This window comes from Propithecus coquereli, unplaced genomic scaffold (genome assembly GCF_000956105.1).
Source record: "Propithecus coquereli isolate 6110/MARCELLA unplaced genomic scaffold, Pcoq_1.0 Scaffold51, whole genome shotgun sequence".
Classification (NCBI taxonomy): domain Eukaryota; kingdom Metazoa; phylum Chordata; class Mammalia; order Primates; family Indriidae; genus Propithecus; species Propithecus coquereli.
The window spans coordinates 6,329,932-6,344,912 of NW_012150952.1; the positions used below are offsets into that span (position 1 = coordinate 6,329,932).

The window sequence follows — 14,981 nt, forward strand, 5'->3', positions numbered from 1 at the left end:
AGGACATATTTCTGGGTCAGGCATTTTATTGGTATCTTTACTGTGATTCCAGTTAAATAGAGGTGAAACAGATGGTTCTTTTTTTTATCATACTGCTTCTCTCCTTTCTGATTCAGCTTTTAAAAGCAGTCCATCTCCAAGGCCATGAAGGACCTATTTACGCCATACATGCTGTTTACCAGAGGAGGACATCAGATGGTGCATTACACATACTGATAGTTTCTGCAGCTTCAGATTCTACTGTTAGACTCTGGTCTAAAAAGGATTCAGAAGGTAGGCCTGGAGACATTATAATCCAGAGAAATGAAATTCTAATCATCAAATGAATGATAACTAGAAGAGTGTACATATTTTTTCAAACTTTCAAGCAACTTTAAAAATGCTATCGTTCTAATCTCAATTTTTGTTTCATTTGTACTTTTTTGAAATTCCTCTATACCAAATTGTTTGACAGTGTAATTCTAAGCCTTTTGATATAAATCATTTTGTTCTCTGTAACATTGTTAAGATTTGTCCATTTAACTTCACGTGGTTAGTGGGGGCTCAGGAGAGACTTTTCTCATTTCTCTGCTAATACCTTGGGTTGTGACAATGCTACCCAACCTCTCTAGACAGATAAGCTCAGAGGCAGTTGTTCATGGTGTTTTTTATTATTTCTTAGTAACATGCCTTCAGACCTTAAACTTTGGAAATGGATTCGCTCTGGCTCTCTGCTTATCTTTTTTGCCTAATACTGATGGTGAGTATCCTGCTAATTATATATTAAAAGAGCAATATATTTGCACGTCTCCATGTGCTCAGAACAAAAAGAAATACATTGGGTCTCATTTTGTATCTAAATGTTTCCATGAAACAAGTTGAGATGTGGATGACATACTTTTATTACAATATTCAAATAATCTGACTATAGAACAAAATTAAAGGAGGCTTATTAGGATTTGGTTAGCTATTGAAAGTTTAAGTGACTTAATATATACTCAGGATCGATACTGCTAATTATCAAATTTATTATAGATGTATATAGATCTAATTTGGGGCAAATATCCAATTCTTTAGAAGGTAAAGGTCGGGAGTAAGTTGAAAAACAACTGAAAATGGACCATGTGAGCATTTCTCTCAAGGTGACTGCCCCTTCACATCCTGCAAAATGACAATTTGCCTAAGACCACTTAAAATCTCCAGACAGAAAAATTTCCCTTTGACTGTGAAGCCCATCTGTACCTCTCTTTGATTATCTTCCACCAAGATGATAATCAATGCGAGTCAGTCAGTCCCTTTGCCTCCTCAGTACCTAGAAGACAGGCCAGGTAGAGAGAGGCAGGGCCTGGAAGCTGCCAGCCTCTCTTGCCTTCTGCTGTGGGTGCTGCGACTTCATGGTTTCCTGTTATGCTTCCATTTTGTGCAAGGGCTCCCTGGGAGGAGAAGCTGCACACGTTCTGGTTTCATCACATTGAATTTCATTTCTTCCTGTCTATGTTGAAGCCAAGTGACTAGAGTTTTTGTTTTTGTTTTTTTAGTTGATTTAAAGTGACGGAAATCTTTGAAAAAATAACGCTTTGTAGCAAGGTGTTTCCTTAGGAAAAGTCCCTATTTTATTTTGCTTCGGTGTTGATAGGGTTACCCTTTGGTAATGCTAGTTAGTTTTTTACTTACTAAAGAAAACTGATTTTACAGTCACACCTTTCATAGCTTTTTAACCACATATTTAATTATATGCTCTTTTATTTTGTTTTAATACTGAATTCTCAAACAAAATATAAAGTCCTCGAAGTAACAAACATAACGTTAAATCTTTGTGCTGGGCTCACAGTAGCTCACTCTTGCTCATTTGAGCTAACAACGTTTCATCTTGGTCTTCTGGCTGATATGGTGAAAATGTTCTCTACTGGCTCTTGAGCTTATTTTTCACTGCTCCTTCTATCATAAATGACATAGGATGGTGGGAACGACTCTCAGTTAATAGTTATTATTTGCCAAGTAACCATTGAATAGAACATTTTAGAGTATCCATTTTATTCCTGTAGACATTTATTGAGCACTTTCAATTATTTGTTCAGTGGTGTGGGAAATAGAAGTTAGGATTCTTTACCTAGAGCTTAGAATCCAGCATGGGTGATAATCATAACATGGAATGGAGTAGAGTACTCACAGTGAAGCCTGTCTTTTTCTCCCCAGTACCAATATTAGCATGTGGTGATGATGACTGCAGAATTCACTTATTTGCTCAACAAAATGATCAGGTAATTAATGATTTTTATTAAGAGACTAGAATTATGTTCTGCTTAGTTACATATCTTAATAGAATTTCCAGATTATAGAATTTTAGGAATGTTCTAATCTAAACCAAAATAATCCAATGGAGAATCTTTTTTTGACAGTCCTCTGTTAGATGGTTTTCTACTCTCTGTTGCAACGCCAAGTAACCACTGCCTTGGCCATCAGGCCCAGAATTTTTAGGGGAAACAGCTCGTTAGGTGGAGGAAGAGAGAAGAAAGATGTCATGGTAGTGCTTTTTTTCCTTAAGAATTTTAAATGAGATACAACATACCTACAATAAAGCACAGTAACATTTATTTGTCATACTGAGCTTAACTTACACTTTGAGTGGTTTAACTAAAGGAGAGAAGTTTCAGAAAGGAGGTAGGTTAACTCCAGACCCATTTATTTAATAATGAGAGTACTAGTTTCTTCACATTCCATAAGAAAGTTAAAAATGATGGTGAAAGTCCAGTTATCCAGCTTTTTTCTATATTATATCCACAGTATGTCATTTTATCTTATAAACATTTAAAGTATTTGAGGCTACAGATATTATCTACTCAGCGTTGCTCCATTAATGATTTAGATATTACATGATGAGATTTTTCATTGCCAAAGGAGTGTTATAAAAGAGGGATACAGTAGGACTAGCTGAAACCAAATGATGTCAGTGATGTACATGAAAATGTTAAATTCTTACATCAAGCCCGATGGTTTTTGTTGTCTTCCTAGTTTCAGAAAGTGCTTCTTCTCTGTGGACATGAGGATTGGATAAGAGGCGTGGAATGGGCAGCCTTTGGTCAGTATGAAATTTTGCTAAAGCACATATGATGGGGATAAGTATATGTAACTTCCAAGAAAGCAGCCTCTTACGTTTTAATTTTTTAAGTTTTCTTTGTATGTTACATTTTTCTATGGTCCCAATTAGAAAAGAGGATACCTATTCCTTCTGTTGACTATAAATTGGGTAGTAGAGGATGAAACAAATTGATATTTATAAGATGACACTAGCTGTCTTGTCCACATGCATTCTTGAAAAATTCTTCGTAGAACTTAGTAGACTATATATAAGAGTACCATGTGTTATAAACGTTTATTAGTATCGTATGTATATTTGTCAATGATGAGTGTAGGTCAAATGAATGAAGGGTAAGGAAATGTCTAATGTTTTCAGGAAATCTAGAAATGTACACGTGGTAGAAGAGAAAATCTTCTACCTAAGTTTAAGAATATAATGTTTTAAAAACAATATAATTTATTTTTTAATTAGGTGGAGATCTTTTCCTAGCAAGCTGTTCACAAGATTGCCTGATAAGAATATGGAAGCTGTATGTAAAATCGACATCTGTAGAAAGTCAGGATGATGATAATATAAGACTGAAAGAAAATACTTTTACCATAGAAAATGAAAGTGAGTAATAATGAAAATATTTGATGTAGCAATACTTAGGTCTCCTGGCTGGTTCATTTTTGTCTATTTCATACACAGCAATGTGAAGGTTAGTTTTTCAGAATGTCAGATTCTTACCTGAAACTGATCCTATGCATTTTTCCATTTTTATTTTTATGTGAGAATGAGTCATTTTTTACATATAAAATATTTTTCTTTTAAACCATATTAGTAAGACTTTTCTAAAGTGCTGAAAACAATGTTTAATGCTTTTCAATAAAGTAATTTGTAAAATGTTACCAAATTTACAGTTTTAGCATAGGAAGAACTAAAGGAATTGTGTGAATTATTTGTACTTTGGAGTATATGCTAGAATATATTCATAAAAGACAAGCTAGGTCCCCAAATTTGCATAGTATATATAATTCTGTTTTCTTCCTGTCTGGCATTAGAACAGTACCTCTGCATGGTGGATCCTGTAGGAATGTTGTATTTGAAGGAGATATTTTTGGATGTGTATCTAAATTATAAAGTTAGTTTTCAGCATTGTTCATGTAGGTATTCTATTCTTTGTTATTACTCTTTGTTTGTAAAGTCCATTAGAGTTGAGATTTTGGTAACATGGTTTTAGGGGGAGAACCAAGAAATGATATAACAAGCATATTATTAGTAGCTATACCCAAATATGAAATTTTTCATGGTATTTTCATTAATGTTAGAAAGGTCAAAATACTGATTTTATTTCCTTTATTTCTACATTTATCTTACGTTTTTTAAAATGGTATTTTATTTTAGGTGATTACATTCTGATAATGAGTGAAGATAACAAGGAGGGTGGCATGTCTGTTTTGCTTTTTCATTACAGTATAATAGTAGCTGTCCCAGAAATCAAAAACAGAACATATTCTTTAGTATTTATTTATGATCAGGTAGAGAAAAATATAGAGAAAAATTTATCTTTAGAACTTTTTCTCCTGTAATTTTGAACAATGGGTAAGGTTAATGAAATTTAGAATGTATGTTCTTTTATTGAATCTCAACTATCATGTTTTGTTCTAATTTTTTTTTACGTAATTACATAGCTGACTTGGTTATGAAATGTTCTTTTTAGAAGAGCTTTGAGGAAATAATACCTTCATTGCTTTCGTTACAGGTATTAAAATAGCATTTGCTATTACACTGGAGACTGTGCTAGCTGGTCATGAAAACTGGGTAAATGCCGTTCATTGGCAACCTTCATTTTATAAAGGTAGGAAGAAAAACATAACACATATCCCTTATTTCAGTTAAATCTTACAGAATTTTAAGCTGACCAGATAAAGTGTAGGATTTTTTTGAGCGTCATTAGAAATCTCAAGTATAAGACACTTTTTTCTTTGTCTTTTTTTTTTTTTGAGATGGGATTTTACTATGTTGCCCAGGCTGGATTTGAACTCCTGGGCTCAAGTAATCCTCCCACCTCAGCCTCCTGGGTAGCTGGGACTACAGGCATGCACCACCACGCCTGGCGCAGACATTTTCAAGTTGGCAAAGTTTAATGCTGCATTACTGGTCTTCTGGACACTCAATTCCATTAAAAATTGAAGTGCTAAGTGAGAAAAGTATGATTTCTGCCATAATGCTGACACCACCACACTTTCATTGACTTTTTCTCTTAAAGGTTTCCAACCTGGTTTGTTAGGGGATTTAAGAAAAATTGACTTATAAGCCAACTTCACTGGATTCTTTACCCCTGGTAATACAGAATTGATAATACTGAGATACATTATTTATGAAAAAGTGAGACTCTCTTTCTTCTTCTTTCTTTTGCCCTTTACCTCCATTTTTGGAGTTCTGTTTCTGTGCATGCTCAAGCTGGGTATAGAGCTGAGCAAGGCACAGCCACACATTCTTCCTTCCCACCCCATTTCCAAGGCAAGAATAGCAATAATTAATGCTCAGGTAACCACGCTTCTGTTCTTACATTATGCTGTATTTGCTACAGTTTTTTTTTTTTAAATAAGTTGGATATTAGGACTATCAAAGACTCCTGTGTATTCTTTCCTGAACCTTCCCCTCCATCCTTCCCTAGAGGCAATTACAATCCTAAAGTCAGTGCATATCATTTTCATCCATGTTTTTATACTTGTACTACACGTATGTATATATCTACTAACAATATTTTTTTATAGCTATTAAAACTTGATATCAGTATGTGTTTATCCTTTTACAACTTGCCTTTTTAGCTTAACATGTTTTGGGGATGTATCCATGGTGATTCATGTAGCTTCAGTTATTTGCCTTTATCGCACTGTAATATTCCATTGTCTGAATATACCACAACTTGTTTGGCTGTTCTGATGGTAGACATGTGGTGTTTGCAAATTTTTGCTGTTACAAACAATGCTGCAGTGAACATTCTTGCGGTACCCGTGTTGTTTTTTTCTGGTAATCCACAAACATAATCACCTAAAGGAATTAGTTTTTATTTTTTAGATGGTATTCTACAGCAGCCAATGAGGTTGTTGTCTGCTTCAATGGATAAAACCATGATTCTCTGGGCTCCAGATGAAGAGTCAGGAGTTTGGCTAGAACAGGTAAAAATGTAGATTTTTAAAAAGCAGAAAATTGGGTTTTATGAACTGCAAATTTATAAAGAGCTGCAAATTTTCACTCTTCATACACATTAAATGAGTGGGAATTCAGTAGTCTCTGGAATCAGTTCTTTCCATTGTGAAAAACGTAGACTATTGATTGAGAATTGTTTTCTTGTTGTTGTATAGGTTCGAGTAGGTGAAGTAGGTGGGAATACTCTGGGATTTTATGATTGCCAGTTCAATGAAGATGGCTCCATGATCATCGCTCATGCTTTCCATGGAGCATTGCACCTTTGGAAACAGAGTGCAGTTAACCCGGTGAGAAAAGCACTTTTAAGTAAAGCATTTCTAATCAAATAGTGTGAATCCTAAGTGAAATCTAGCTAAATAGTGTTTTACTTATTATACTCTATAGAAACTTAGTAGAGGCATTTAAGTTCAAGTGACATTCTTTCTTTCTGTGGACATAACTGTAGTTATACTGGGTAAGAAACTCATGCTTTTCTGAGAATAAAAATATTTGTACAGCATTGTTAAGGTATTGAAATTTGCACATAGGTAAATTTTCTACATAAGGGGACTCTATCCCTTTAAGCTATATAATTTTTTTGGATGGGAGTTTTCCTAAAATTTGTATTAATAACTTCTCTGTCTTCTCAAAGACGGTAACGTAATTGGATATTTTCTTGTTGGATTGCTAAGTCCTAATAATTACTGAACAAATGTCAGTCAACTATTATACCTTTAAAGTAAGAAATATTTTTTAGGATAAATTTTATTTCCTTAACTCAGTTAATCTTTGAGGGCCTTCATAGAAAAAAGCATCAGATGAGGGAGGAGGAACCCAAACCCAGAAGACAGAATTTCACTGTAGTTGTGGTTATAATTCGACTTCGAATTTATAATGGCTACTTACCAAGTATAGAAAGTGATTTGTTTTTTAGAAGAGAGCAGGGCTGGGTGCTGTGGCTCACACCTCATACTCCCAGCTACTTGGGAGGCTGAGGGAGGAGGATAGCTTGAGCCCAGGAGTTGGAGGTTGCAGTGAGCTGTGATGAGGCCACTGCACTCTAGCCCCAATGATAGAGCGAGACCCTGTCTCAAAAAATAAATAAATAAAAGCAGAAACAGAACAGTTTTAGGTTAACAGTAAAATTGAGCTGAAAGTAGAGAACTTCCACATACCCTGTGTACCTCCCCCCCAGACATAGCCTCCCCCACTGTCAACATCCTACATCAAAGTGGTACATTTATTACAATCAAGGGTGATTTTTTTAAAAACAAACACTGCACTTTAGGACTATTACAGTGGAAAACTACTGTTAGCCTGAAAATACTGTCCATTGTTCAGAGTTTTTTGTGAACTCCCATTAGTGCTAACTTTAGAGATCAGAGAGGAAATTAATGTCATGTCTTTGTCACAGCCTTTTTTTTGAGGGGGGCACATAGAAATAATAGAGTTTAATCACTGACTGTATTCATCAGACTTACCTTTAAATGACCTATTAGCTACTTAAACAAATTTAGTTTTCTTCCTAGTCAAGTTTTACTACCACTTGAGGTTGTTCAAAAAGATGCTCTATGGACTGGGCATTTTTTATATTTTGTTGTCGTTATTTGTTACATGGTTGCCGTTGCAGGCTCCTCAGTCATTAGACCCTCTAAGTTTGATTCATTTTTCTGTGCTGAACACCTATAACTCCTTTTAGTTAATAAAGACAGCCATCAGGCCCACATTCAGAATCTACTGACTCATTTTACACAATATTCTTTCATTATTATTTAATGCCAGCATTATCCTGTGTACTTTACAAATATAAACTCATTTAATCCTCATAATGGCCCTGTGAGGTAGGTGCTGTCATTATACCTGTTTTACAGAAGGGTTGATTGAAGCACAGAAAGGTTAAGTAGTGTCTTGCTGTTAGGAGGAGTCCAATAATTGATGAATGGGAGGAAATTTCCCAAGGTTGCTGGTTTAAAGGGTATGACATATTTGAATGCTTAAGTTTTAATATGGTTGATTGGAAAATGGGTCTTCTTATTTTATGATCCCATTCTGTGTACTTTTCACTTTGCTAGGGGGCTTCATTCTTTTCTGTTACCAGACATGAGTGCTTTAAGTGGTACTAGTCTTTGATTCTTTTAATATGTGTCATGCACACTTATTGCAGAGAGAGTGGACTCCAGAAATTGTCATTTCAGGACACTTTGATGGTGTCCAAGACCTAATGTGGGATCCAGAAGGAGAATTTATCATCAGTGTTGGTACCGATCAGACAACTCGACTTTTTGCTCCATGGAACAGAAAAGACCAATCACAGGTAAAATGTCTTCCTACTTTACTAATGCACTTTAAAAAACATCCATGAGCACATGGAAAGTGGGGCAACATTGTTAGCCATTAGGAAAATGCAAATTAAAACCACGATGAGATACTACTACATACCCTCTAGAGTGGCTAACATAAAAAATACAATAACAAGTGCTGGTAAGAATGCAGAACAACTGGAACTTTCGTACATTGCTATAGGGAATGCAAAATGATACAGCCAGTCTGGAACACAGTTTGGTGTTTTCTTAAAAACTTAAACATACACCTACTCTTCAAAATTTAAACAACAGTGCAAATGTTAGTTATCAAAATGTATTTACTTCAGTTTCACATAAAAGTTCTGCTATGCCTTGTAATTTTAGGTTCAGTTCATTAGGAGATATTATCAAGTGTAGAATATAAGCAAATTTCTGAAGTCATATAGTATTGTTTTTTGTTTTTAATCCTGTGACAGATTATAAAGTCATATAGTGTTAGATAATAGTTTTCATTGTTGGCCCTGAGCTCAAGCAATTGCAATAAAATTTCACCACTGGTAAGCTTTGAACTGCTGTATGGTAGGGAAAGCCAGTATCCTCAGTGTCAATTTCTGATAGAAATTCACAGAACTGACTATGGGTCAGTCCATGAGAACTAATGAAGTTTGCCGCTGACTTTACTGCTTCAATAACACATGATAGATTCAAGTGAATGCAGTTGAGAACATTGGGACAACATCTATAGTAAATTTAAAAACAAGTCAAATGATTTGGAGTGGTTTTTTGTGACTCTTGCAGATTTGTTACAAATACTGCTCAGTTATGGTTTATGTATGGATGAATCTGCCCCATGATTATATTTCCATGACATAGTAAATAATTTTGCATCTAATATTTTACTTGTTGAAAATTCGGTTTTTTGAATGTATCATCATTTTATTTATCCTATTTTAATGCCCAGGTGACTTGGCATGAAATTGCAAGGCCTCAGATACATGGATATGACCTGAAATGTTTGGCAATGATTAATCGTTTTCAGTTTGTGTCTGGAGCAGATGAAAAAGTTCTTCGAGTTTTTTCTGCACCTCGAAATTTTGTGGAAAATTTTTGTGCCATTACAGGGCAATCACTGAATCATGTGCTTTGTAATGTGAGTATTCCTCTAAATATTATTTAGGTCTAGTCCTTCATTTTGAACTTTAAAAACTTTCCGCCTCAGGCTATAACTAAGGGAATATATGTGTAGAAAGGAAGTCGTATTGTTTATTGGCTTGACAAACTTTTGTATGCACTATGGCATGCAGTGAGGTAAATACCAAAAGCAGAAATTTTGTGTAACAAATGAGCTCAAGACATTATAAAGCCCATTACAGCGTTCAGTTGAGACATGAATACCATGTACCATCACTGTGCCATGTACCCAGGATAAAACAAAATATAAAAGATAAGTCCTGTCTACAAGGAGATTACCATCTAGCTGTAAGAGTAGGGGTAGAGAGGGTAGGGGTGAGGAGCAGTGGAACTAACGTACTTGCGATTAATTGTTAGATGAGGCCAGTGAATTTCTAAATCTTGCAGTACTAAAGTCAATTTCATAAAAGGAAGAGGTCACTACATTGGTGTAATGAGAACATGTTTAATGGGACTTCATTTGGATTTTTTAAGAATAGGTTTTTAATTTTGTTTATATTTTTTTACTCCCTTCTATAAAAGATTTGAGCTATTTATAAAAATACATGGATTGTGAAAATTATAAAGTCATTTTGAAGGAAGGGAAATTAAGTTGGAAGTTGGTTATATTACACTGAAGTTCATATCATACAGTCCTTTTACTTAGACTTGGGTCACAAATTTAGTTCTGAGCTCAAAAAGAATATGTACACTTTTGATAGGCAGAAGGAGGGAGAAAGAGCAGAGGGATGGCCAGAGCTGTTGTGGTGCTTATTGGAATGAAGACTGTGTAGAGGATGATGGTGAAGGATCTTGGGAGGCAGACACAGTTCAGAATGTGGGGCACCATTGGAAGCTCCTACACAAAGTGATGAAAAGCATTTTGTAACAAAGAAGGTTATCTTGGAGCCCAAAGACTCTAAAGGCAATGAAACCAGCATTAGTCTGGGTAAGACTGGAGAAGAAAGTGAAAGTTATTTGAAATGAAATGCCTGACTAATCACTTAGCACCTCATGCCACAGATTTTCTTGATTATTTGAAAAGGATTTAAGATTCTGGTCTGTTTATTTCTAATAATAATGAACAGTGGGAGCAAGATCAAAAAAGGGAGGTCTTGAGTGGTTATTATAAAGAGCTAAGTGATTGGGGGTGGGAGGGGCAGTTAGTTTCAGGATCGCTTCAGTTCTAGGGATTGAAGTGGGATTTTAGGCTTCCATGAGAGGCTTAGTCGCAATTACACACTCAGTTCTGTGTCCTAAGAATCCTATAGACTGGAGAGCCTCTTGCTGTTTTTCGGGTTTTGCTCTTATCCTATGTGTTAGGATAGGTATGTAGGAAAGCTTGTTATTGTTCTTGTCCATGCCATTTTGTTCTTCTTGGTTTCTGAGATAAAACATACAATTTCTTATGTCCCAGGTAGCCACTCTTGATGGTGATTTTAAATTCTCATCATTCATGTTTGTGTCTAGTTCCAGCCCCTGTGTTAAAGTCTAAATTGTAAAAAACACTCTAGCATATGGGCATGTACCAATTTTGGTGGTTAGCATGTAGTTTCACATATGCTAACTGTGCTGTTAACTAGTACTGGTTTCATGTATCACCAGGTGGCCTTTCAACCCTCCATTCTTGTAAGAAATGGCAAAAAGATGTTTTAATAAAATTACTAGTACATGGAGTATGGGATCTGTTGCTGCTAATAATTTGATTGATGTAAATTGCCGAGTCTGAGCAGATTATTGCCTCTTCAAATGGCACTCTGACAAAGTTTTGAAATACTCAATTACTTAAGTATGTTTAATGAAAATACTATGACTGTGCCCTTCTGGGAAGCATCTGTGTTTATATGAATATCATCAGGAATGTGCCTGTGAGAGTCTCTTGAAAGTGGAGCTCTGGGCCTTCCATTTTCAGCCCACTGTATTCCCTGTCAGATGATGAAACCCTTTGAGCTGTTAGGGTCTGATGAGCTCATGGATGAGAGGACGTCTGGGTGAGGGTTGGAGGTTAGGTAGGGCCTCTCTGTTGGAGAGTGATTGCCTAGCATTGCATCTGTTGCTTCTGGAAGTGGAAGTGTGGGCAGACATCCACACGAGGTGATTTTTAAACTGTTTCTCAGCATTTATGAGCATGACTTTTTTTGTAGTGCCTGAAGTAACAGTAGCTTTTAGCATTTAAAACTTATATATCTTACATTTTATTCCAGCAAGACAGTGATCTTCCAGAAGGAGCTACTGTCCCTGCATTGGGACTATCAAATAAAGCTATCTTTCAGGGTAAGGCTTTTGTCCCTAAAATTATTGAACGCTTAGTGGTACTTAAAACTGAGTTTATGTACTTGTGTAATGTGTACCTAATAATGGTTACAGCTGATTTTTTAAAAATTACAATACATGCATCTATCTTCTCCATCACATATTTCATGATAAGCACTCTTTGTACACACTCAGGCCACTGAAATAGGTGCAGTTTTCATAAAAGGGTGTTTCATGGAACACTACAGCCACAGATGAGAATGTGAGTAACCTGAAGAGTCTGTTATGTAGTGTAAAAAGTTTGGGAACTGTTGGATCAAAAGAAAATGGAAGGAATCTCTGTGGAATTGATTAATGGAAAATACTGGAGTAGTGGAAATACCCTTGGCTTTGGAATCATGTGGACACACCTTCGAATTATACCACTTCAAAGTGTCACTGCTTTCTATCTGGTGGCCTTATGTTGGGTCAAGTGTAGGAGACATAAAGATAGTGACTACATTGATGATCTTGATGTGTTTCTTTAAACTAGGAGATATAGCTTCTCAGCCTTCTGATAAAGAGGAGCTGTTAACTAGTACTGGTTTCGAGTATCACCCAGTGGCCTTTCAACCCTCCGTACTTACTGGTAAGAAATGGCAAAAAGATGATTTAATAAAATTACTAGTACACAGAGTATGGGATCTGTTGCTGCTGATCTAAATAAATGCTGTAGAATTCATTTTTTTATTTGGAAGAAAAAAAATAATTGCAGTACTATAAATTTATTGTAGAACCTCCCACTGAGGATCATCTTCTGCAGAATACTTTGTGGCCTGAAGTTCAAAAACTGTAAGTTAAACTGTACTTAGCTCTTTGATCTGATTCTGTCATAACTTGTGATTTTTTTTCCCCACAACTCGATTTTCTCCTTTGCCTTCCTCATACCTACATTTTCCTCCTGCTCTATAGATCTTTTAGTGCCTCTCCATAAGAAGTGAGAATCAAACCTCACATTGATTTTTATATTACTATTTATTATGTTTATTAGGTTTGTTTATTGGTGTTAATTTTTAAAGTAGAGAGGCATAACCTATCTTTTTCCTTTATTAAAAAGGCTTAAGTTATTCTTAGTGGTCTTTTTTTACTTTGATGGTTTCTCATCAAAACCCATGTTTTATTGTTTATCGTACTGGCTGGTTGAGGGTATGAGGTGAAAACTTGTATGTTAATCTAATTGTTTGAATGAGTTGTACTACTTCTAGGAAGCTGGCATTTTTCTCTAGTCTCCCTGTTTTTCCTGCAAAATGTTTGCCTAGACAAAAATATAATGTTTCTTAAAAGAATTGTATGTTAACTAGAGAGATTGATGTTATTCTTTTCACTTTTTAAATGCTACAGCATGAGAATAGATACATTTACTAATACAGAGGTCGCATATTTTCTTTTTCAATTTTAGATATGGACATGGTTATGAAATATTTTGTGTTGCTTGTAACAATTCAAAGACACTGCTTGCCTCAGCTTGTAAGGTAGGGACTTTTACTATTTTTAAAATTTTTTATCTTTACCCCCAGAATATGCTGAAATTAAAAAAAATTTACTTTTAACAAATTTTTTTAATTAAAATTTTCTTTCTTTTTTTTTTAAGAAACTAGGTCTTGCTGTATTGCCCAGGCTAGCATGCAGTGGCACGATCATAGTTCATTGTAACCTTGAACTCCTGGGCTCAGGTGATCTTTCCACCTGGGCCTCCCAAAGTGCTGGGATTACAGGTGTGAGCCACTGCACCTGGTTGGAAATTCTACTCTTGATTTTACCTGGTCACCGGTTCTTTGGGTCATCAGGCTCCCGCAAGTTTGGTAATGATTTAGGCAGAAGTCTCTATGTGAAAGGTCACTGGTACCTGCTTTTTTTGAATTTTACTTTCTCAGTCTCTCTTTCCCTTCTGTCCCTTCAAAAGCTTGCAGTTGCATTTTGAATCTATTTCACCTGCACATTTTGAGCTTCTTTGTGCCCCTGCTCAAAAATGATTTAATCAGATATCTTAAAATGATACCTAAAAATGTGATAAATTTTAAATAATTGGAGTCCTAGAGATGCAGGGGAATGAGAAGATGAAGCCTAGAGTAAAGTCCATCAGACCTTTTTTTTGAGGACACTTTCGGTACTGACCTAATGCAAATGACTTCTGCACTTCCTTAGGAGAATGATCTTGAACTCAATTTGGTATTTATCTATATCTTGTGGACTATGCAGACAATTATGGAGGATTGTCTGAAGGGTCTGAAACTCACACATTCCTCTTAAATTTTCTAAAATTTATTTACTTGTTTTAAGTATAACTGATGGTGAGGGCTGCCCACCTGCATAGGCCCCTATGTCCCTGCTTTTACTGTGGAATCTTGCCAATGTGCATTGAGAAGCATTGGAAGAAATACTGCTGTGCTTCCACTACCACTCCTGACCGCCCCCACTCTCCATTCTGTGAAGATGTACTGAGAGCACTTCTTTCTGTTAGAGGGGCCTTGGGAAGAATGGCGCTCAGTAGCTTGAATGGCTGTGCTTCTACTGAGCAGCTGATTTGTTTTTAGCTTAGGACACTGTCAGTCATTTAATGGATTATTTTTCCCTTTTTAATTTGGCTCCTTTATAGCAAGTATATGCATCTTTCTTTTAAACTAACTTTTTAACAGCTTTATTTAGGTTCATTAACGTACTATAAACTGTAGGTTTAATGTGAACAATTTGATAAATGTTGACATACTTATACCATAAAATCATTGCTATAATCAAGATCATGAATATGTCTATCAACCCCCTCAAACTTCCTATGCTGCTTGGTAATTCCTCTTTCCTGCCCCCTTCCCTAGGGAGCCATTAATCTGCTTTTTGTTATGTCTAAAATTTTATATAAATGGAATCATCTAGTATATACTCCTTTTTTTGGCCTGGCTTCTTTCATTTGTCATGATTATTTGAGATTCATTCATGTTGTTGTATGCATCAGTAGTTCATTCCTTCTTAATGCTGAGTAGTTT

The 14,981-nt window shown here is 35.6% G+C and overlaps 1 protein-coding gene across 1 annotated transcript in view; it reads left to right on the top strand.

Moving 5' to 3' along the window:
- The window catches only part of ELP2 (elongator acetyltransferase complex subunit 2), a 52,565-nt gene that overhangs the window by 18,325 nt on the left and 19,259 nt on the right, over positions 1 to 14,981 (top strand). The window contains exons 4-17 of the mRNA XM_012656582.1: positions 117 to 273; positions 662 to 739; positions 2,176 to 2,240; positions 2,992 to 3,058; positions 3,530 to 3,670; positions 4,803 to 4,898; positions 6,125 to 6,225; positions 6,412 to 6,543; positions 8,400 to 8,549; positions 9,500 to 9,688; positions 11,913 to 11,982; positions 12,494 to 12,589; positions 12,735 to 12,792; positions 13,400 to 13,522. Coding sequence (XP_012512036.1) covers positions 117 to 273; positions 662 to 739; positions 2,176 to 2,240; positions 2,992 to 3,058; positions 3,530 to 3,670; positions 4,803 to 4,898; positions 6,125 to 6,225; positions 6,412 to 6,543; positions 8,400 to 8,549; positions 9,500 to 9,688; positions 11,913 to 11,982; positions 12,494 to 12,589; positions 12,735 to 12,792; positions 13,400 to 13,522 — 1,523 coding nt within the window. The remainder of the gene's footprint in view (positions 1 to 116; positions 274 to 661; positions 740 to 2,175; positions 2,241 to 2,991; positions 3,059 to 3,529; positions 3,671 to 4,802; positions 4,899 to 6,124; positions 6,226 to 6,411; positions 6,544 to 8,399; positions 8,550 to 9,499; positions 9,689 to 11,912; positions 11,983 to 12,493; positions 12,590 to 12,734; positions 12,793 to 13,399; positions 13,523 to 14,981) is intronic.